The 24,388-nt window shown below is 43.8% G+C and overlaps 1 protein-coding gene across 4 annotated transcripts in view; it reads right to left on the bottom strand.

The window, feature by feature from the left end:
* Positions 1-256: 256 nt before the first annotated feature.
* Positions 257-24,388, bottom strand: part of LOC148534645 (glycoprotein-N-acetylgalactosamine 3-beta-galactosyltransferase 1-like) — a 65,518-nt gene continuing 41,386 nt past the window's right edge. For 3 of the 4 annotated variants that reach the window (XM_088465920.1, XM_088465922.1, XM_088465921.1), the window contains exons 3-4: positions 12,000-12,658; positions 10,253-10,503 (exon numbers count right to left, since the gene is read on the bottom strand). In XM_088465920.1, the coding sequence (XP_088322046.1) occupies positions 10,276-10,503; positions 12,000-12,658 (887 nt within the window). In that variant the 3' untranslated portion in view covers positions 10,253-10,275. Of the gene's footprint in view, positions 414-10,252; positions 10,504-11,999; positions 12,659-24,388 lie in introns of those variants that run through there. The other variant, XM_088465923.1, reaches the window with a different exon arrangement.

The following is a 24,388-nucleotide window of genomic DNA, read 5'->3' as shown; positions in this document are numbered from 1 at the left end:
TCTGTGATAGCTGATGCAGAATTTTCTTAATCAAAACGTGAAGTTACTTAAGTACTAGATAAATCCCAATTGTCAGGACTCCAAATGAAAACTCTCTTGTGTGTGCATGTCTGAAGGATTCAGTATCACCACAAATATATGAGTAAAGCAAACAAGGTTTATTCAGATACACAGGGTACAGTGCAGAGCCGTAAATAGGCTGGAGAACACAGATAACACAAAGTCAATGACAATCTAGTCTCGTAGACTAGTCCCGGATTAAATAAGTGTAATACTGAAGGTACATCCAGAAACAGGAGCTAGTTGTCAGGATGTCTCTGGTATAGATGCTAGAGCAATACAGGTACAGGATTTCAGATAGCACTGCAGGAACTCGTATCTGGAACCTGATGCAGGGAACTCAGAACTGGAACCTGAAACAGAAAAATCAGAACTGGAACCTGAAACAGAAAAATCAGAACTGGAACCTGATGCAGGGAAACTCAGAAATGGTATTTGACAAGGTACAAAAGACATAGGCCCTCATTCAGACCCACTCGCGAGCGGCTGTCCGCTCGCAAGTGGGTCGATGGTCTGCACTGCGCATGCGCACGATGAAGGGAGCTCCGTCGTGCGCATGCGCGAGACGCGACGAGCGAAGGACTTTCCTTCGCTTGTAATGTCTCATCAAAGGGGGCGTGCTGTCGATGGTGACTGACAGCACGCCCCCTTTGGTGGGTGTGCCGGGGGCGTGCCTGCCAGACGGAGGCGTTCCCAGGGGAACGCCTACCGTCTGAAGCCGGCCCCACTGACATCACTAGTGATGTCAGTGGGAGTGATTTTGGCTCTGATAGAGCCAAAATCACTCCAGGCCTTGCGGTTGAAAAACTCAACCGCAGGATTTTGCTCGCAGTGGCGATGGTCGCGATGGTCAAGACCATCACGACCATCATCCTGCACGCTCGTATATGCTGTGGGTGGTGACACACAGCTATACGAGCGTCCAGGAGGACGCTCCATATTAATGGAGGTGGGCCCTGATTCAGAGCGAGCGCTCTGGTCAGAGCGTCCGGCTCTGAATCAGGGCCATAGTGCAAAAACCAGAGTGAGCAGACTTACAGTATACATCTTAGGTTAACTGGGTCCACAATAAATAAAGAATGCAATAATACTAATGTCCCAGATTGCACTGGAGAATGGTAGTAATATACCGAATAACACTACGGACTGTAGATGTACAGTACAGGAATGTATTAATAGTAATGCCCCAGATTGCACTAGCAAATATATAGTTAATAGGAAAGAAAGTTACAATAATGTCCCAGATATCATTGGGGAATGCAGATGTATAGGAAAATAACTTGAATGCTGAGGTGATGCTGGGCAGGTATGCGGGAGGACAATGGGAGCCGTCTGATGGCAACACAATGAGATCAGGAGTACTAGGAGCAGATCCAGCAAGGTAAGCGAGCCTGACACAGAGAGTCTGAGACCAAAGGGTAAATTTACTAAAGTGAGAGTTTTTAGAAGAGAGTTTTAAAAGTGATGTTGCCCATAGCAACTAATCAGATTCTACTTAACATTTAACTAGCACCTTCTACTAGAAGATAATAGCTAGAATCTGATTGGTTGCTATGGGCAACATCACTTTTAAAACACGCTTCTAAAGACTCTCACTTTAGTAAATTTACCCCCAAGGCTCTGACTCAATAATTCAGGGAAGCACTGTAATGCAGGCTTCAATAAAGAAATCACAGATGCAGCCCACAGCTGCTAAAATCAGGCAATCAACCCTAGCTATAGGATCACAGACAGGCCAAAGGAGTAGGCCAGCTGGAATGTGCTGGAAGGCACCACAGGGAAAAGCAGCACCACTGCTAGGAGAGTGGTTCTGCAACAGATCATGACATCAATGATGTCCAAATGCATACTTGCCAACAATCAGTTCCCTCCTTCCCTCCTGATTGTCGGCTAACATCGGGGGGCGTGCCCGGCCATGACATCACATTTGGGGTGGAGCCGCATGATTGCATCATCGTGGCCACGCCCCCTCTTCACAATGCCGTTATTTTCGTCATTGTGAAACGGGGCGGTGCCACGATGACGCGATTCAGAGTGAATCGCGTCACCGGGCCCCCCCGCTGCGGGGGTTTTGATATTAACTCTGTGGGGGGTAGGGAGTGATGTCGGCTTCCGGGAGGCTTGCCTGCCAAATCGGGAGGGTAGGCAAGCCTGATATATATATATATATATATATATATATATTAGGGGTGAGCGCATCCGGTTTCTGAAATCCGAACCCCCCCGAGTCCCCCGATCCGAAGCCGATCCGAGTCAGGCTCGACTTTTCCCGCCTGACTCGGATCTGAAATCGAGGCAAAACGTCATTATCCCGCCTTCCGGGTCTCGCGGGTTTTGGATCCTATATAAGGTACCCGCGTCGGCGCCATTTTCTCACTCGGCTGTGGACAGTGTAGAGGGAGGGTGGGAGTTAGGGCTGGCTGGGCTGTGTAGTGTAGTGTTGTAGTGTAGTGTAGTGTAGTGCTGTGCTGCGCTGTGCTGCTGTTGTCCATAGGGGCTGTGTCCACTACTTCAAAGTCCATAGGGGCTGGCTGGACTGTGTTGTGCAGTCAGTTGTCCATAGGGGCTGTGTCCACTCCAAAGTCCTGTGCAGTGTCCCAGTCCTAAAGGGGTGCTGTAGTGTTGTCCAGGGGGTGCTCTGTCCGTCAGGGGTGCTCCCCCCAAGTGCTAAAAAAAAATAATATTTTTTCTGTGTTTGTGAATTGTGTGCACTGTGGCTGCACGTGCATCAACAAAGGAGCAGCGCCAAGCGTGCGCCTGTGTCCCATAAGTAAAGGGCCGGCTGGCTTGTTCGTTAAAGGGTGCTGTAACCCCCAAAGTACACTCCAAACAAAATAAAAAAATATTTTCTGTGTTTGTGAATTGTGTGCGCAGTAGCCGCACGTGCATCAACAAAGTAGTGCCAAGCGTGCGCCTGTGTCCCATAAACAAAGGGCCGGCTGGATTGACCGCTAAAGGGTGCTGTAACCCCCAAAGGGCACTCCAAACAAAATAAAAAAATATATTTTTTTGTGTTTGTGAATTGTGTGCGCAGTAGCCGCACATGCATCAACAAAGTAGTGCCAAGCGTGCGCCTGTGTCCCATAAGTAAAAGGCCAGCTGGATTGACCGCTAAAGGGTGCTGTAGCCCCCAAAGGGCAGTCCAAACAAAATAAAAAAAAAATTTCTGTGTTTGTGAATTGTGTGCACTGTGGCTGCACATGCATCAACAAAGGAGCAGCGCCAAGCGTGCGCCTGTGTCCCATAAGTAAAAGGCCGGCTGGCTTGTCCATTAAAGGGTGCTGTAACCCCCAAAGGGCACTCCAAACAAAATAAAAAAATATATTTTTTGTTTGTGAATTGTGTGTGCAGTAGCCGCACGTGCATCAACAAAGTAGTGCCAAGCGTGCGCCTGTGTCCCATAAGTAAAAGGCCAGTTGGCTTGTCCGTTAAAGGGTGCTGTAACCCCCAAAGGGCAGTCCAAACAAAATTAAAAAAAATTTTCTGTGTTTGTGAATTGTGTGCACTGTGGCTGCTCGTGCATCAACAAAGGAGCAGCGCCAAGCGTGCGCCTGTGTCCCATAAGTAAAGGGCCGGCTAGCTCATTTCTTAAAGGGTGGTGTAACCCACAAAGTGCACTAGTCTCCAACAAAAATAAAAAAATATTTTCTGTGTTTGTGTGCGCCTTAGCCGCACGTATATATCAATATAACATAAATGGAGGACCAAACTTTCTCCGATAAAAATAAAATAGGGAAAGATCAAGAACCACTTCCTCCTAGTGCTGAAGCTGCTGCCACTAGTCATGACATAGACGATAACATGCCATCAACGTCGTCTGCCAAGGCCGATGCCCAATGTCATAGTAGAGGGCACATACAATCCCAAATGACAAAGTTCAGGAAAATGACCTTGAAAAAAACATTTAAATCATCTGAAATCATGCCAATATGCCATTTACGACACGGAGTGGCAAGGAATGGCTAAGGTCTTTCCCTAAGTTCATGACTAGTGGTTCAGCTTCACATGACGATGGAAGCCCTCCTCCCACTAAAAAAATCAAACGAGTTAAGCTGGCAAAAGCACAGCGAAGAACTGTGCGTTCTAAGAAGATATCACAAATCCCCAAGGAGAGTCCAAGTGTGGTGGTGGTTGCGATGCCTGACCTTCCCAGCACTGGACGGGAAGAGGTGGCTCTTTCCACCATTTGCACACCCCCTGCAAGTGCTGAAAGGAGCACCCACAGTCCACTTGCTGATATGCAAATTGAAGATGTCACTGTTGAAGTACAACAGGATGAGGATACTGGTGTAGCTGGCGCTGAGGAGGAAGTTGGCGAGGAGGATTCTGATGGTGATGTGGTTTGTTTAAATCAGGCTCTGGGGGAGTCAGTTGTTGTCCGTGGGATGAAAAAGCCCATCACGGTCATGCCTGGGCAGAAGACCAAACATTCCACCTCTTTGGTCTGGCAATATTTCTATCCAAATCCGGACAACAACTGTCTTGCCATATGTAAAGGTGGAATAAGTAGGGGTAGGGACGTTAACCACCTAGGAACATCCTCCCTTATACGGCACCTGCAGCACGTTCTTAAAAAGTTACTGTCAAGTTCAGAAACTTTGGCTAAGACCGTAAGCAGTCCAGGGACACCTAAATCCCGTTGTCCTGTTGTATCCAAGCGCCTGCAAACCACACCATCAACTCCCTCCTCGTCAATTTCCTCGTTAGTCAGGATCGGAAGTAGTCCTGCAGGCCATGTCACTGGCATGACTGACTCTCCTATCCGGGATTCCTCCGGAAGATCCTGCATTGCTACGCCTCCTGCTGCCGCTGCTGCTGTTGCTGCTGCAGGAGACGCTTTGGGTGGCCCGAAAAATTTCTGGCCACTTTCGCCATTCAGCGACTGCCTGCCGAAGACTGGAGCGCCAGTAAACACTCTTGAACCTGCCCCACCATCACCTGAAGCAAGAGGTTGTGACGCGGTGGAACTCAACCCTCTATATGCTTCAGAGGATGGAGGAGCAGCAAAAGGCCATTCAAGCCTATACATCCACCTATGACATAGGCAAAGGAGGGGGTATGCACCTGACTCAAGCGCAGTGGAGAATGATTTTCGTGTTGTGCAAGGTTCTCCAGCCCTTCGAACTTGCCACACGTGAAGTCAGTTCAGACACTGCCAGCTTGAGTCAGGTCATTCCCCTCATCAGGCTTTTGCAGAAGCAGCTGGAGAAAGTGAAGGAGGAGCTAAGACGGAGCAATTCCGCTCGGCATGTGGGACTTGTGGATGAAGCCCTTCATTCGCTTTGCCCGGATTCCAGGGTGGTCAATCTGTTGAAATCAGACCACTACATTTTGGCCACCGTGCTCGATCCTAGGTTTAAAGCCTATGTGGTGTCTCTCTTTCCGGCCGACACAAGCCTGCAGAGGTGCAAAGACCTGCTGGTGAACACACTGTCAGCTGAAGCGGAACGTGACACGTCAACAGCTCCTTCTTCATTTTCTCCTGCAACTGGGGCTGCCAGGAAAAAACTTAGGTATCCTAAGCAACCCGCTGGCAGTGATGCAGGGCAGGCAGGACCAAGTTTGGACATCTGGTCCGGACTGAAGGTCCTGGCAACAATTTCTGACATGTCTACTGTCACTACATATGATACTGTCGCCATTGACAGAATGGTGGAGGATTACATCGGTGACAGCATCCAAGTAGGCATGTCAGACAGTCCATACCTGTACTGGCAGGAAAAAGAGGCAATTTGGAGGCCCCTGTACAAACTGGCTCTATTTTACCTGAGTTCCCCCCCCCCCCAGTGTGTACTCCGAAAGAGTGTTTAGTGCAGCCGGGAACCTTGTCAGAGAAAGGCGTAGGAGGTTGCTTCCACAAAATGTGGAGAAGATGATGTTCATAAAAATTAATTATCAACTCCAGAACGTACAGAGGGACCTCTGGTGGTTTATTCCAGTGGGGACGAGTTAATACTATGTGAGGATGAGGATGTACACAACACTGAAGAGGGTGAGGAATCGGTGGATGAGGAGGATGAGGACGATATCTTGCCTCCGTAGAGCCAGTTTGTGCAGGGACAGATTAATTGCCAGCTTGTTTTGTGGGGGCCCAAATGAACCAATCATTTCAGCCACAGTTGTGTGGCAGACCCTGGCGCTGAAATGATTGCTTTGTTAAAGTGTGCATGTCCTGTTTATACAACATTTATACAACATAAGGGTGGGTGGGAGGGCCCAAGGACAATTCCATCTTGCACCTCTTTTTTTTCTTTGCATTATGTACAGTTTGGGGCCTAGTTTTTCAAACTGCCATCCTGTCTGCCACTGCAGTATCACTCCTAGATGGGTCACATGTTTGTGCCGCCCACTCGTGTCGCTTAGCATAGTCATCCAGCTACCTCGGTGCAACCTTTTGGACTTAAAAACACTATTGTGAGGTGTGAGGTGTTCAGAATAGACTGGAAATTAGTGGAAATTAAGGTTATTGAGGTTAATAATAGCATAGGAGCAGAAAAACCAACACATTCTGTGATTTTAGCTGTTTTTATGCTTTTTTAAAAAAAAATACAGATCCAAAACACGAAACCCAGAACCCAAAACACGGAAGGGTGGTTTTGGCAAAATCAATCCAGATCCAAAACACGAAGAAAGATCCAGATCCAAAACCAAAACACAAACCACGAAAGGTGGCCGGTGCACACCCCTAATTTTTTTTTTTTTTGCCTGTGTACTGTATATAAATACAAATATTTAACCTTATTTATTTAGTGATATCATTTATAAAAATTTTCAGTGTGAAAATTTTATCTTTTAGGCCTTTACAGTATATGGTGTTAATTTATATGTCTAGTTTTAAAACTGCCTACAGTACATTAAAAAAATAAATAAATAAATAAATAAATAAATTTAAATCTGCAAAAATATACAGTACCTACTATGTTTAACCATTTCCACCCCAACACTTGAACTGATTATTGTAATTATGAGGACTGTATGAGCTCACTAGTGCATCTGTCAGTTATAGTTTTATCAGTTGCTCACAGGAATTCCTCCCAGGGGTATTCTGATGGAATATTATTTTTCTGTCATTTTTCTGTAATTATTTTTGGTTATTCAAAGAATTGTCATAATTACATGCTTTTCATTCATTCAGTAACAACTACAGTATATTTTTAACACCTACTGCAGAGGTGTTGTTCCTAATTAAGAGGTGCAGTTATATTTATTGTATTTTTACAATTGTGAGGATAAGCCTATTAGTGTTTCATATGTTTATTTTATGTAAATTTTTTAGTTTTAGTTTTCTGTGTATGTGATTGATTCATGTCTCATTTATATGAGAAAATTTGAATTTATGAAATACATAACATTATAATTATCTAGATTGTGGTATGCTCTTTATTAGAGACTTGTGGGTTCTGTTGTCATGACTCACTCATAGGGATGAATTTACTAAGCTGGAATGAAATCAATGCTGCATAATCAACCGTTAAATGCATATTCATCATTTACTAAATGCTAAAATCATCCGACTTTGCTCCATTCGATGACTAAAACTTGGTCAAGAACACCTGATAATCGGACGATAACATGTTTTCGATCAAATAGACCATTGATTCAACTCGGCAGCCTTTTGCCATAACATCAATAGGACCTCAACATTTACTAAGGATTCGTATTTATTATAACGGCCGATAAATAGTGCAAATCGGCTGCAAAAGACACCTAAATGATTCAAAATAGGCTAACATGTGCCCCATGCTAGGCAGGGCTGGCAACAATGATGTCTCTGAGGGTGTGTGTGTATGTTCCTTACCGACTGCAGCCACAACGATGAATGACAGGACACAGCCAACAGCAGCTACTTTCTCAGCCCCTGCAAGGGCCAGCTGCCGGCTCTCCATCCTGCCAGTTTCCAGAGGAGATTGGAGCATACTAAGGATGGGAGACATAGAAAATCCCCGGCATCAATGTCAAATCCCGGGGCGTGTCACGCTGGGACTGGAAGGTTACACTGGCGGCACTATAGCCCCATTTCAACCTTGGGGCCCCACTAAACCTTGAGGCTCGGGACAGGAGTACCCTTTGTACCCCCGTCGCCGGGCCTGATGCTATGTGCCAGAGTAACAACTGACATACACATGACACAATATGGTGTAACTGGCTCCCTGCCCATTACACACCAATGAGACACTTCCACCAGATGACTCTTTTCCGTTACATACAGCCAGTTGACACCCATATATGCCCATTTCACGGATGGAGAAAAAATCCCAAATACATCCCAGTGACACACAAAACTGTGTATATTTGTTGTGGTTTGCTAAAGCTTGGTAGATACATTCGGGCCTGTGTGCTATTCAGAATAAGACCCACATTTGGTTGTGCTAATAAAACTATATAAAAGTATAATGTAGCATAGTTGAGACCAGTGTTTCCCAAACTCATTCCTCAGGAATCACGAACAGTGCATGGTTATCCATGTTTCCTAGTTGGTACCAGGGGCGTAACTAGAACTTTGTGGGCCCCATGGCACAGTCTACAGTAGGGAGCAATGATTAGAGCAGAGCTGCCTGGCACACTGCAGGGCACCAAGCCCTTGCCACCCCCCTGCATACACGTGCAGGAAATGCCCAGGACAAACAGCACCAGACTCTGCCCAAAGTAGGCACAGGAAGGTGCCAATAGTCACTGCAGCCACTTACCTGGGTGAATCAGGCCATGGAGAACATACTGCTTCATGTGCAGACTACAAAGGGTGTAGTGTGGCCAGGGAGAGAGAAACGACAGGATCATGCCTGCTGCTGCTGGCTGCTACAGTATTACATGTCTCTGCAAACTGCAGCTCAGCCTCAGCGGCTCCATGAGCTGAACATTCAAGCAGCCCACACCCCCAGCTTGGTCTGTCTTGTGCAGGAGCTGTGTGCCCTTAGTCCAGTTCTAGGCTGGCAGCTGGCTGCACACAGGAATAATGTTCTGGACACTGCAACCCACCCCCACCACGGACTTTGTACACCATCCCCGCTACTTGCATTTTGCTGTGCTGGCTTACCTGCAGCCACACTCTCCCTGGTCTCATTAGCTGCCTAGCCAGATCCTTACACATAGCCTCTTGGGATTTGTAGTTTATCTTTAACTGCTCAGAGTCTGAGCAGTAAATGTTAAACTACAAATTCCAGGTGCCACCCTTATTCCTTCTATGCCTCGGACACGTGCATGACTACTAGGTGCTGGTGGAGTGGAGGGCCCTGGAGGCAGCCCGGGCCCCATAGTAACCACACCCATGGTTACACCACTGGTTGGTGCACAGGTGTATTCATTACTGCCAGACACATTTTAAAAGATCCACATTTGGAGCTAATGATTTCACCTGTGATTCTGTGAGGAGACCTGGAAACCATGAACTGTTAGTGCTCCCTAATGCTGTGCATACACTGCCAGATAAAATGTCTGTCAGACCGACAGACATTTTATCTGGCCGGCTGCCAGCCGCAGATGTCCGCGGCATACACTGTGAGAGAAATCTCACAGTGTATAGCCCGACATCCGCGCTCCGCCCCCGGGGGAGGAGACATTTCCCTGTTCCTTCCGTAGGCAGGAACACAGGAAATGTCTGTCTGTCGGCTGCGCTGGGCATACACTGCCCGATGCGGCCGACAGTTTCCCGGGAAATATCGCATCGGACGGGCATGCTGGACAATCCAGCATGCCCAACCGAGCATTATTTAACCCTCGGTCGCCCCCCCACGCTACAATTATCGCGGCGATCCGCCGATATCGGGCGGATCGTCCCGATAATTGCAGCGTGTATGACCAGCATAAGGAATGAGTTTATGAAACACTGGTTTAGATTAAAGCTGGGTACACAAAGATAGTGTATGCTGATCAGATAAACACTCTAGTTGCAGGAGAGTTTGAAGCCATTTATCGGCTAACGCTCCTGCATATACACTATCCAATTATGCCAATCGGCCAATCACCGGCTTGGTCTGGTAATTGGATAGTGTGTACCTGGCTTTACAGAATACTATTTTTTATCATTGGCCTACAGTTTGCTCTGATGTGTTATATCTATGAACATGTGACCAGCATGTTTTAATGCAAATCCTGAGTGCTGTTGTTATCTCCTCTGGATTTGAAAGAACCCTGATACAAACAGCAGTCGGAATATAAATAATGTCACACAGGTGTATTGCACATGATATCGGGAACAAATATCACACAGTATTGCTTTCATTTCTGAGGAATTGTTGAGAGTGTTTGTACTGGAGAAACGCTTGATGTTTCAGTCACATTTGCACCGTAATCTGGTTGTCTGCTTGCGTCTACCAGTACCTGGGGCTGGTATCGGTACGCGTATCCATATGCTCTCAGGTGGTAGGTAAAATATTCCAATGTGTGCATGAGTTCAGCATTAACATAGTGATAGGATATGGCTAGGTCTGAGCAGCACTGGGGACCCTGAAAAGTAAAATATCAAGGTGTTAATAGAGTGGAATTATCAAAAAATATTCAACATGATGGTAAATCTTTCAACTGTGACCTGTTGGTGCTTGATAATCCAAATTTCTGATGTTTTTAACAGGATTTCGCTTATTAACACTTCTCTCAATTTAACAAGAGGTTAACACCTCTGAGATTTCTCTTTTGGTAATCTATATTGTATCCCTTACCACTGTCCCTAGAGAGCTCTTTGGTGATGGTGGCAACAAAATTTCATTGGCAAATGCACTGCTGAACTTTTATGCTCACACTAATCAGGTGTCTGTATATGAAGTATATTATTGATTACTATGCTTGATTGGCAAATGCACTACTGAATTTCTATGCTCACACTAATCAAGATTGGGGCATGAGTATTTGACAAAAATTGCTATATGAACACCCATATGCTTGAAAATTCGCAGCACTGTTTATAATATATATGGTGGAAAATGAAAATGTTGTAACAGTGAAGTATATCCTACAGTATATCCTATTACATCCTGTGAAAATATAGGAGTATCTTTGCAATATTGAGAGCGCTCTCCTTGGTGCGAAATATCTTATATGTGCTACTTATTTCAGATATGTTATTGGATGTTGTTGAGACTGTATAAACACCGGCAAGTCAATATTAGCAAACTGTAATAGCTGCCAACCAGTCTATGCTAAATATTTTGTATGTTGACACAATTAAATTATTTCCTGTTATTGCAAATATGTAATTTAGTATAATGACAAACGCATTGTTTCAGAATAATTAAAGCATTGTTTCAGAGCTCATAAGATATTAATGAGGACTTACACACATATTGGGGCTGATTGTGAGATGCATGGATCTCTGTGCAAGGACACAAATGGCGAGTTCTCACATAGAGTGCAGGAGCAAATGCAAATTGCGCAACTTGGTCGGATCTGTCTCTCCATGATATAGGGCATTTTGGGTTGAGAACTGTGTGGTGACAATGCGATAAAACAAAGCCACCCTGACTTGTGTGAGTGTTATGGGAGTATCATGGACTCAGTATAAGAAGCTTGGCGTGACTGAGTCATGCATATAGGGAAGGGACGCCCCCTGTTTCTGGCAGATCTCCTGCACCTAGCATGCGGAAGGTAAAAGTGCCGATTATAATGATGACTGTTGTTGAAGCCAACGTAACATCATCAATGGGCTGCACTGGTTTCCTCTTGCAAATACACGGACCCTAGCAGTAGCTGAACAGATACACACATTATGGCATACGGTAAAATACATCAGGCTCCCGCTGCTGTTCAAATCTACAGCCACTTTGTGACGTGTGACTCAGAATCAGCCCCATTATGGGCCTTTGAAGTGGATGCTTACAATATAGGGTAACATGAGATGTGTCTATATAATATACTCCAATCTTTTACATTCTGTGCCATAACCTGTTCAATGATCAACAAAAAAAAGTGAGAATGTAACTACCCCATAATAGTGATGACCTACTCACCTCTTTGATAGGATAAAAGCAGTAGTGATTATAAGAAGAGCCCACAGGGAAGTGACCAGTCATATGATACTCGGGTGTAAATGGGTGGAAGGTCTCTCTTTTTTCACAGTCCCTGGTATCGGCAGGTATTACCCCCATCTTTTCCATACACCGACCCAGTTCCATATCTTCCACAGCTGATGTGTGAGTGCAAACCCCTTTCTGAAATCCTTCTACAAAGCGTTGCAAGGATTCCTTGTTCAGTACATAACCGGCTCCTCCACTCATGTAGCCTTGGTTGACAAAAGGTCTGAAGCGTTTGCCAAAATAGATCGGCTGGTATGGTGTGTAGTTAGAAAGCATCCACCTTAAATTGTCCACCACAACATAGGTGTCATCATCTGCCTTTAGGAACCATTCAGCCTCATGAAAATGATGTTTGTATATATACTGGAATGCTCGGATAGTCTTCCAGTAGAGCTGTTCTCTGCCTTCTGTGGTATTTAAACCAATAGTTGGGAAGCTGTCACTGGATATGGAACTCATGAATAAAATCTTATTGCAGTGACGAGTCCAAGAGTTCTTCACATGAATAGTTCTAGACGCCAAGTAAACTGGGGTCGTCATGACCCAGCATAACACTCTTACTTTGCGGGACAGCTCCTCACTCACACTGTTTTCTGCAACATTCAAAATTCATAAATTATTATGCAATCATTATAGAAACATTAGGTTTTTCCCCACATTTTAAACTAGGATCAATCAACACTTTCATTCATTCTAATTTAGAGGCTTTCACATCTCCTATGGAATCACTGACCAGGAGGCTTGGTTGCAGTGGACGACTGTACCTGGCTACAATGGGTGTGCCAGAAATGGAAGCAAGCATCATGTGAGCAGCTCATGAGTCACGTGACGCCTTCTTTGGCCTGCTACAGTCAAAACGCAAGAAATATTGTAATCAATCACCATTAAAGATAAAGAAAATCTAAACTGTTGCATTGTATTTTTGTTGATGAAGCTGATTATTGCAATATCATAGATTAAGGTATATATAGGGGAGAGATAGGCGACCCTGCACAGGAGAAAAGTAATACTGTTGAATATGAAACAATAGCTAGTGTATGCGTTAATTAATTTATTTCCTGCGTGTTGGTGGTACTCCCCTTTTTTTCTCTACACTATTATTCATTTGGTAACTGTATATGAACATAATCATTATTTTCGATTGGCAAATACACTGCTGAACTTTTATGCTTACACTAATCATGTGCCTGTATATGAAGTATATTATTGATTACTATGCTTGATTGGCAAATGCATGCAATACTTAATTTGTGTGCTCACACTAATCAACACTGGGGCATGAGTATTTGACAAAAATTGCAATATGAAAACCCATATGCTTGAAAATCTGCAGCACTGTTAATACTGTAATATATTGTGGAAAATGAAAATGTTGTAACAGTGAAGTAAATCCTATATCCTATTACATCCAGTGGATATTGAAAATATAAGAGTATCTATGCAAATCTCGGAAATCCTGAACGTCGAAAGGTAAGGCTAAACTAACCTATTCTACCCCCTAACCCTAACCCTCCTTAGGGGTGCCTAACCCTAACCTCCCCCCCAAGTGCCTAACTCTAATCCCCCCTCTAAGTGCCTAAACCTAACCCCCCTTCCCCGCTGCCTAAACCTAAGTCCCCTGTGCGGATGCCTAACCCTAACCTCCCCCCAGGGGTGCTTAACTCCCCTTCCCCTAGCCTGACCATAACCTCCAGGGGGGGTGCCTATCCCTAAGTCCCCCCCGCGCGCGGCTGTCCGCACCCAGTGCCCGGCATCCCTTCAATTGGGATGCCGGGCGCCGGTCTCCCGGCATAGGTAAAATGACAGGCATTGAGATTTCGATGCCTGTTATTTAACCCTTGCCGGGATTTAGCAGTCGGGAAGCCGGCGGTCGGCATTGCGTCCGCCGGCTTCCCGACTGTTTCCCGAAATGAACGCTAATGCAACATTATTACATCAGGCAAAATATTTCTTATACTGAACACTTGTGCTAAATTGCTTGTGTTTATACAGACTCATCAACATCCAATAACATATCTGAAATAAGTAGCACATATAACATATTTTGTACCAAGGGGAGGACATACCCAAGTCAATTTAAGGGACATACCCTCTAGTGGTTTCTCCGTAATATTGAAATTTTTAATATAGTTCTAATAAAAGTTAAAATTGGAATAACTTAAATTCATATGTAGTGTGTCCCCAAAAAGTTTTTTACTTTTTCTACGCTCTCTTGCGGGGACCCACCTGTAAGCAATATTATAGATACATACTATTTGTTGTTCCCCTCTGGGAGATCCCGGTGTGATAAGTTCAGGGTCCCAACTTGGGGAGTGTGTGGAAGGGAGGGGGCATGGCGACTAGATTTGCATCATCTCCATCCTGTCCCCCAATGCTCCAATATGTGACATCAGTTAATGATGGAGGTGGGGCTTAAACGCAATTCACCGAAAATCAGGTTATTATGTCCCTGTCCCACACACTTCATTGGGGTACTTAGCAGAATTCAGGTGGGTCGACTATTCTTCCGGGTGTCTGGGAGAACTAGCTAAATTTCTGGAGTGTCCCAGACACTGTGGGTGATTGGGTTAGTGTGAGCAATATAAGAAAAGGAAAAATTTGCAAAACTACATGTAATAGGGAGATGTCCAGTCTTCAATATACTATAATACCAATACCTTATTATTTATGCAGCCAGATTAATGGTGGAGAGTCCTTGATGTCTTCTACATGAAAGATCCAATGTTACACAGGTACAATTTAGAAAGCGTGCAGGAGAAAAGAGAATAAAAAACATATGGTATCTTAATGTATGTATTAGCCTGCGAGATGCATGCACAGGCGCCATTACTGAGAGTTAGCCCATATTTTTTAAGTGCAAGTGATCAGTGTGATCGCTTCCCGCCACAGGCATAGGAGAGGAGACTGCTGCCCCTGGTTTCCCACTGCAGCCCAGCACACAGCAGCATGTGCTGAGCTGCTTACAGGTAAGAGGGAGGGGGGGGGGGGGATAGCGGCGGTGGACTCAGGTCCCCAACTCCGGGCCCAGGTAATTAGTACCCACTCCCCCCTCTCGCCACCCTTAACTGCAATCCATACAGCACTCCCATATATCTGCCCCATATCTGTTAACTAAGTATTCACTTTCAAGTTTAAATAGCTACTCAGGGGTTGCAAGTAAAAAAGCTGCATTAAAACTTATTGAAAGTTAACACATATGCTTGTATTGCTAATTTAGTAGCAAAAAAATTGTGCCTGCCTGTGTTAACTTATAAAACGGGTAAACACTGCTAATTGGATATGCCCCTTAATTTCCATTGAATTTTTGACTTTTGGAGGTTGTCTACACGCTAGTCTGCACTAGCAGAAAATATTATATATGGATGAATAGGCATTGTGTGATTATTCACTTTAAATCTTAGGAGCAAAGAGCATATGAAACTGCAAACCCAACTCTTATGTATAGTAGGCACCTAGGACCTCATTCAGAGTCGGTCGTTGCGGCCGCACGGTCGTACGCAACCGATGTTTGCTATACTGCGTATGTGTAAAGTTCGCAATGCGCGTGCGCAAACTAGCCGCTACGATCAGAAATTTCTCTCTCCTTGAACACAGCCAGGTCGGTAGTTTGAGTGACAGAATGAGGCGTTTGTGTGTGGTAACAGGGGAAGGTGCTTGAAAACGGGGGAGCGGAGATTCGAACGCAGGCATGCCTAATTATGCAAAGAGTGTTTTATGGGAGTGCATATGGTTTATGGGAGTGCATAATTAAAAAAGTAGCATCATGGCACATGTGACATGGGAGGTTTTTACACGGACATGATCGTAGAGCTTAAGAGAGGGTATGGTCAACCTTAAGCTCTACGACCAGTTTCGATGGTTCCCGATGGTCTCGATTAATCCTTATATGCCCGGAGATGACGTGCAATGCGTACGAGAAGGGGGCGTATTTTTTTTAATTCCGACCGCTTCCTCCCCTTGGTCGGCCAGCTACCGATCCAAACTTAGGGACGCAACTTGCGAGGGAATCATTTTAATATCCGGCCCCTTTTCCCGTACGACCGTGCGGCCGCTTCGACCGACTCTGAATGAGGTCCCTAATTCAAACAATTTAAATAAACTAACATCCTAGAGAGCCGATGGGCACGCGACACAAGATGCCAGAATGTGCTCCCAGAGTAGGGGAGAGCTGTCCCTATAAAGCAGTGGTCAGGGAACAGGGGTAAATTACCCCACATGGGGTAAAAATGAAAATTCTGGGGGTCATGGACGGACAGCCGGGCATGCATATGAATCATTCTATAATATAGAATGATTCATATACATGCCCGGCTGTACCGCAGGGAGGCTCTAAGCCGGACGCCTGCTGAGATGTTATTACCAGTGTCACCCGGCCCCTTCCCTGCAGCGCCACGTTAGCTGGAGGCTGGAGTTCTCTTCTGAATTCCAGCATCCGCCTCTCTCCATGCGCATTATGGGAGAGACGTCATGACGTCTCTCCCATAGTTCCAAGGAGCTGCCAGGCGTACAGGACGGCGGCGAATGCAGGAGTGGGGATTAAGGTAAGTGAGTTTTTTGGGGGTTTCTTGTACAAGCGGTACTACAGGGGCATTATATGGGGGCACTACTACAGGGGTATTATATGGGGGCACTACTATATGATTTCCTTTCAAATCAAGGGGGTAACGTCGGCATATCTAAATATATTTTGGTGTAAAAGGTAAAAAGTTCCCTGACCCCTGCTATAGAGGACCAACTATAAACAATGTGGGGGAGATGCTGAAGCGGCATGTGCGGTCGGCGGGAAGGAACCCCGCATGTGAACGCGGAAGTTATAAGGAGGACTAGCGGGGGCCGTTGGTGTGTTCAGCTTAAACCAGTGTAGCGGAGCTCCTGTGTTAAGCGTCCCGTACCTCAGGGACAGCGGTGAAAGATTTTACTTTCCGGAGCACACTGAGAGTACTGTGAGGAGCCACCGCTACTGTGAGTAGTGTGCCGGAAGTGGTTTAAGTGAAGGAGTCCCTTGCCCTGTGTCTCTCCTACCTCGGGGGAGTGGGGATTCCGACTGCACTGCAGTGGTGAGGGGGCGCAGTCTTGTGCTCTGGAAAGATGGGACAGAGGCAAAGAAGTGGAGCTTCCTACCTGTAACATCCCTGCGATTGGAGCCGTCAGGGCAAAATGAGGGAGTGTAATCAGGCGGAGCTTCCTCTGGTGACTGTCCTCCACGTCACGCAATCAGCAGTATCGGTAGAACTCAGAGGTGAGAAGTATAGTGTCGAGCTGGGGCAGACTGGAGAAGACCAGGGTCAGCCTTCCTGCCAGATCTCCTACGCCGAGTACGATAGTCCAGAAATAGACATCGGGGTATTACTCTGCTAGAGACCGGTAAGGCAGATATACACCCCTCAGTGACTAGGACTAACAGAGGATTTGGTGAGGAAAACAGCAGTTATAGGGCTCTGCATTCACTACTGATAACATCGCTACAGCCTAGAATGTCAGCTACCAAGAGCCACAGTGGTAGGAGAGACTGGCATTGAGCAGAGGGACTGGTTAAATCAGTGGCGTAACTCCCGAAGACAATGGAGTCATTTGCTGCCTGGCGCCAGCCCTGAAGGGGGCACCTGGCTCCATTGTCCCCCGGCCGCTCCGGGCACTGCATGGAGAAGGTGCACCGCTGATTGGTGCTCCACCTCCATTGGCGTAACTACGGGAAGTGCAGGGGGTGCACCTTCATATGCCGGGCGCCCGCTGAATGTGTTACCAGCGGGCGACTGGCTCCTCCTGATAACATCGCTACAGCCTAGATTCTCAGCTACCGAGAGCCACAGTGGTAAGAGAGACTGGCATTGGGCAGAGGGACTGGTTAAATCAGTGGCGGAACTCCCGGAGACAATGGAGTCATTTGCCGATAAAAGCTAGCTCATTTGGAGGAGCCAGAATAGACAGAGAGGAGCTGCCTATAAATAACCTCTACTAGGAGATACCAAAGTCGCCCTTTATACCTCTATAATATCTTACAGCTGTCAGGGCAAGGGAGGGAGAAATAAATACAGCAACAGGGATGAAAGAGGAGTAAGTGGAAACACTTAATGAGCTTTCAGTTGCTAAGTTTAACAACAGTTGAGTACATGAAGGAGAAATAAAAACTAGAGAAATAAAATATTGTCACTTCATCGAAAGCACACTCTAATCTATTTGGCAGTACTGCTAGGATTTTAATAACAGCGTCTACCATATTTAACCCGGGCATCGTCTATAACTTTTGCGCAAACTCATACCACCACTTACATGCAGTGAAAGGGTTGTAACTATTTTTTTGTGCACAAACTAGCAGGGAATAATTGATTTTTATGGTATTGATGGACTCTTATAGTTACTTTGTTGCTTGTATCTATGCCTTTAATCCATTTCCCCACAGTTTGAAGAAGGGTCACTGCCCACTGTTCCTGAGTTCCAGCTTAATAAAATTGACCTAAGGATCCAAGTGTATCTCTTACTCATATTGTATGTGCATAGCATCATATTGAGAATTGTTGAATTGTATTTGTTCTTTTATGGAAACTATGGAACTTTGTAAGATTGTTATTTGTGAATAAACCTATACTATCATTCAATGTAAAGTGGTGAATATCTTTGCCTGTATCCAGCTTACAACCTTGGTGAAGCATCAAAGAAGATCCTGAAGAGCATTGCCTGGTAAGAGACTATAATATTGCACCACATGCAGAACTGTCCGTATAGTGGGTGTTACATTAATACAGTAGGATACTGAGAAAATCATTCTTATTGATGATTAATAACAGGTACATTAAAACTATATATTAAAACGAGATCAGAACGGCGCTGTCTTATAGCAGCTGGTTCAATTGGAGGATGTCATAAAAACATCTAATTTGACGGCAGATAAGAACCAATTGGCCCATCTAGTCTGCCCCATTTCACCCTCCCAATATGCAAAATAATTGTAGAAATAGAAAATGAACAGCGCTAATATGTCTGAAAAAATTATTACATCATATGAGAAGTAAATAACATATTGTTCTAAAGTAACTAAGTGATAAATACATGTAATAATAACAGTTTAAAACATAGAATGAAACCTAAGACTCTTATACTGCTTGGTTAAGAAATTTAAAAAATGCTATTGCTGCATTTTATAAATTTTAAAAAGCAAATATACATTGGTGGGGTAATAAATGATAAGTCCCAGAAATGATTGGCCTCAATGATGTGATCCGGTTTAATATCCAGCTAGTAATGATTTACCAGACTTGCTTCTTATGAAGATCACGTCCCGATGGCATGCAGGAATAATGCGGCAATGGTGTGTGAAAAGGCTGAACAGAGAGAACTGGAAGGTGGATGTCGCTGGCCCAGGAGGTCATCAAATGAGGTCCAAATAAAGGCAGTAAACAGTGTCCTTGGGGAGCTAGACGTGTTTCCCTGTGGAATAGCCCACAGCTTCCTCATACCCTTATGTAAATTGAAATGATTAGCAGCTGTAGCTTATTTAGAACATAATCAACCAAGCTGTAGAAATACATGTAACTCAGATTTTGAAGGTGTTTGAGACTACCTCATGGTATTTACACAGACAGTTATCTTGATACAGAAATTCTTATGTATAGTATTACCTTTTGATCAATTGTAAACCTGGATGTTCCTATATATAGTATGTGTGCTCAGGGGACATGCTCTGTACATCATCCTGATATTGACCACGTATTCTCTCGTCATTGATTCTACTGCAACGCTGCCTTTCTCTTTTTCTTCCTCCACCTCCCCTCCTATTTTCTAATATTTGTATTTTTTGCTGTTATCTTTGTGTTTTGATCCAGATATCCATATGTATTGCTTTACTTTTCTTTGGCTATTATAATATTGTTCATGGGCTATTTTTGTAGTGTTATACAATTGTTATTCAAACTGGGACTATAGTTCTACTTCCCTCATGTATGTTTAGCGGCTGAATCTACACACCAGTTTGCTTTTTCCATGTTACCTTTATATAACTATTGCACATTGTGATTTACTGTTATTGATATCTGCCTGTAACATTTTCTAATTTTTTATGTCACTTGATTTTTGAAAATCCAAAATAAACAGATCTTTAAAATAAAAAAAGAAATACATGTAAATCATTTCATAAATACATTTACTAGACATATAAACATTTGTATTGTTCCAGTAATATTAATAATGTGAACAGAAAGGAAAATTTGATCGTATAGAAGTATACCCGATTGAGCTGTTACGTGTTCTAAACACGGACCACGTGATCAGGTGAAGATCAATAGGATCAATGATATCGCTGTATTTAGCTGTAATAGCGGGTCGGGCTGTACTAGCGGGTCACGTGTTGTAGAAAAGGACCGCGTAATCGGGTCAAGCTGTACTAGCTGGTCACGTGTTGTAAACCTGGACCATGTAAGCAAATAGGGACCAATAGGATCAGAGACATCGCAGTGTCTCAGACTTAGGGCCGTATTCAATTAGACGCGAAAAGCCGAGATTGGTGAAAAAGTATCGCCGATTGCGACTTTTCGCCTGTCGGAAACTTATCTCCGTATTCAGGGCCTGATTCAGAGCCGCTCGCGAGCGCTGAGCGCTTCCAAGCGGGTCGATGTTGCCCAAGTGCGCATGCGCACGACGGAGGCGGCTCCATCGTGCGCATGCGTGAGACCCCAATAACGATGGCCAAGCCGTTGTTATGGGTCTCGTACCAAAGGGGGCGTGCTGTCGATGTTGATTGACAGCACGCCCCCTTTGGTGGGCGTGGCTGCCCAGACGGAGGCATTCCCATGGGAACGCCTACCGTCTGGGGCCAGCCCCGCTGACATCACTAGTGATGTCAGTGGGAGTGCTTTTGGCTCTGATAGCACTCCAGGGCTTGCGGCAGCGAGACCCTACCGCAGGGTCTTGTCGCAAGCACGATGGTCGCGATGGTCTTGACCATCGCGACCATCATTTTGGCCGCTTGCTATAGCTGTGGGTGGTCACCCACAGCTATGCGAGCGGCCAGGAGGCCTCTCCAAATAGTAAGAGGGCCGGCCCTGATTCAGAGCGAGTGCTCTGTCAGAGTGTCCGGCTCTGAATCGGGGCCTCAATCCCAAATACTTTTAGTGTACGCGGAAAGTCAATGCAATGTAATAGGCGAACAGTATTCGCCTCTGAATAGCAGGAGAAAAGAAGTGAAGTTTTTTTATTTTGGGGTGCAAAGGTGGGGAAACATTCAGAACCCTTGGGACAGCCCCCCAAAGGATAACTACGTCAAAAACAACCCTAAAAAAAGTGAGGAACACCTCAAAAAAGTACTCTCATTTTGGAGACAAAAAAGTAGAAAGTGGGGGTACAAGTGTAAAAATATTGAAATAGACATTTTGGGGTCTGCAAGGATGGGCCAGGTGTTTTTAGGATTGCAGGTGTTTGCAACAGGTGCGTTTTTCACATTTTTTAAAAGTACACTTTTGCGACTTTAAAATATGCTAGCACCCATTTTCAAGTACCCCAAATTTGACAGGACTACTTAATTTCACCAAAAAATACTGCTTAATGCCATTCTTAACCACTTGTGCAAAGACGCAAATAAGATGCTATTGACACAACTTTAGTACCCCAAATCGCTTTATTAGGGCTATTCGGGCACATCTGCATTGAGCCCCAATGTTAGTGCATCTTTTTGGGGGGTTCAGGATGATTTCCCAAATTCTGACAGCACTTTCCGCCTGTTTCACATTCGCCGGGCCCCACATTCTCGTCTTTTGGAATTGAACGCGCGAACAGTTGGGGCGAACACGAAAGGTTTTCACGTTGGCGAAAAGTACGCATGCAAAACTAATTGAATACTGCCCTAAGTAGCAGATAATGTAGAACATACAGAGAGTAAAGATGATGTCAACTTCAATTTGATATGTTGGTGGACATCACGTGGTCTTAGTAATAATCAAGCTGGATTGTATCGTAGTATCAGGTCACATGATGTAAACATGCTTTTACCTAGTAAGAGAGTGGGGTAAGTATATCGCACCAGAAAGTGAGTTATACCCTCCTTCGGAGATGGCTGACATCTGTTTGGAATGAGGATTGATGTACATAGATCCCATTGGGATAAATATATAGTAGCAATGTCAATATATGTGGATCCACATTCTATAAAGATTTTTAAACATTAATTATAATGGAGGTGTTGGATGTTAATGAATAATAATACCTTATTCAAGGTCATACATGTCAGTATAAAAGATGTTTAATGAATTACAACAACAGATTATACACATACATCACAATAAATCATTACATATGTTAATAACTAAAAATAAAAACATTTATGCATTAACCTTAATATATATATATATATATATATATATATATATATATATATATATATATATATAAAATATATGTTTATGATTGAAATATCACACATAGAGATATATGGCAGACCCAGGCGAAGGGATATGACAAACTTTAACAGACTTTAAAAAGAAAGAAACCAATCTCTAACCTCTCTAGAGGAGAGAAGAGAGCATAAAAATGACTGACTAAGGATACTTCAATTATTATCAAGGAGGCAGATAATGGTGGTGGGCTAGTTATTCAAAACAGAGCTGATTATTTGAAAGAAGCATCTAATCAATTACACAACTATTTTCTTTTTTCTGACACTTTTTATCTTCAAGTCATGGGGATGGCCATGGGAACAGGTTTGCGCCTGGTTTGGCTGTTACCATTGACAATCTGTTATTTATTTGGGATGGAGATCTTTCCTCTGCTTCACATTTTGTTTCTTCACTTAATCACAATTCCTTTAACCTTTCTTTCACTTCCCAATACCACCCTGACAGAATTGATTTCCTGGATATAATCCTCGAGGCAAAGAATAATACTATTCATTCTTCTAATTATACTAATTCAGTGAGCACCCAATCCTATCTCCATTTTCAAAGTACCCTCCATCACTTTGGAAGGTTAGTATTCCAAAGGGTCAACTAATGAGATTACGCAGGATTTGTTCAACTCTAGACACTTTTTACATGCAAGCAAATGATATGTTATTCAGAGGGGCTATCCAGAATACATTTTACAAAAGGCTCTCCATGAAGTTTCACTCATGGACAGATCCAATCTTCTCATAAATAAAAAAGAGAATTTAGAACAAGAACAGAAAAAACAAATAAACAGGGATATCGCATTAATTTGCAAATACAATTCCTGTCATAAAGAAGTTAGGGATATTATTCATAAGAACTACCATATCCTTCAACACGATAATCTTTTAAGAGACATCTTGCCCCCTAGACCAAAGATAATCTTTAGAAAAAGCAAATCACTAAAATTGATCCTAGCACCTAGTCATCTTAAATCATGTGATGACTCAAAACAAGATAATACAACAAGGAGTGTTGAACAATGGTTACCATATAGACCCCCCGGTTTCCACAACTGTGAGAATACCAGATGAAAAATGTGTTCTTATACTGTATATCTAAGAAAACCATCTCCATAGCTATAAATGGGGATAATGACCTTTTTGTACTATTACTAATTTTTTTAATTGTGACTCTATATTTGTCATCTATTTGATCACCTGTGTATGCGGCCTCCATTATGTGGGCCGCACCACCAGACCCTTAAAAAGACGTTTTATGCAACACCGTCGTAACATCATCAACAAAGTCACCACTTATAGTTTGTCATCACATTATTTAAAGATACACAATTATGTGTGTGTATGTGTGTTATACATAATACCATTGCAATTGAGTTATTATTAATATTAATAATCACATAACTAAAATAACAGAACCCGCAATCTCTGAATATTATAGACCCGCAATCTCTGAATATTATAGGTCTTGAAATTATCTATGCGACCCCAAGGGGTGGAGATAGGTTTAAATACCATTTGCCATCAGGCGGTCTTCTGGATGTTTAAACTGAACTCTTTGCATCCAGAGGGCCTCAATTAGATAATAGAACTGAATTCCTATAACTTTGATGCTCATAGATTTGGGGAGATAGGGTCCCCATCACCTAATCTTGATTAATCAAACAAGTTATATACCACCCATGCCCAATTGCTCACTGTTATACTTACTATCAGATATTTTGTTTATGTCCCTGGTTTGATTAATGTGGACACCTATGTTTGCTATTTGAGTTTCCATAATGTTTTCTCATATTTTGGCTCTGTACTTTGTTCATTAGTACTTTCTCTGAACACTAATTTTGATGTTACTATGTTATAGCCCTTTGACTGGGTCTGCCATATATCTCTATGTGTGTGATACTGTATTTCAAACATAAACATATATTATATATATTATAAGGTTCATGTGTAA

This window comes from Taudactylus pleione, unplaced genomic scaffold, assembly GCF_031769625.1.
Source record: "Taudactylus pleione unplaced genomic scaffold, aTauple2 ptg000065l, whole genome shotgun sequence".
NCBI classification, from domain to species: Eukaryota; Metazoa; Chordata; class Amphibia; order Anura; family Myobatrachidae; genus Taudactylus; species Taudactylus pleione.
This window is presented reverse-complemented; position numbering and strand designations above follow the sequence as displayed.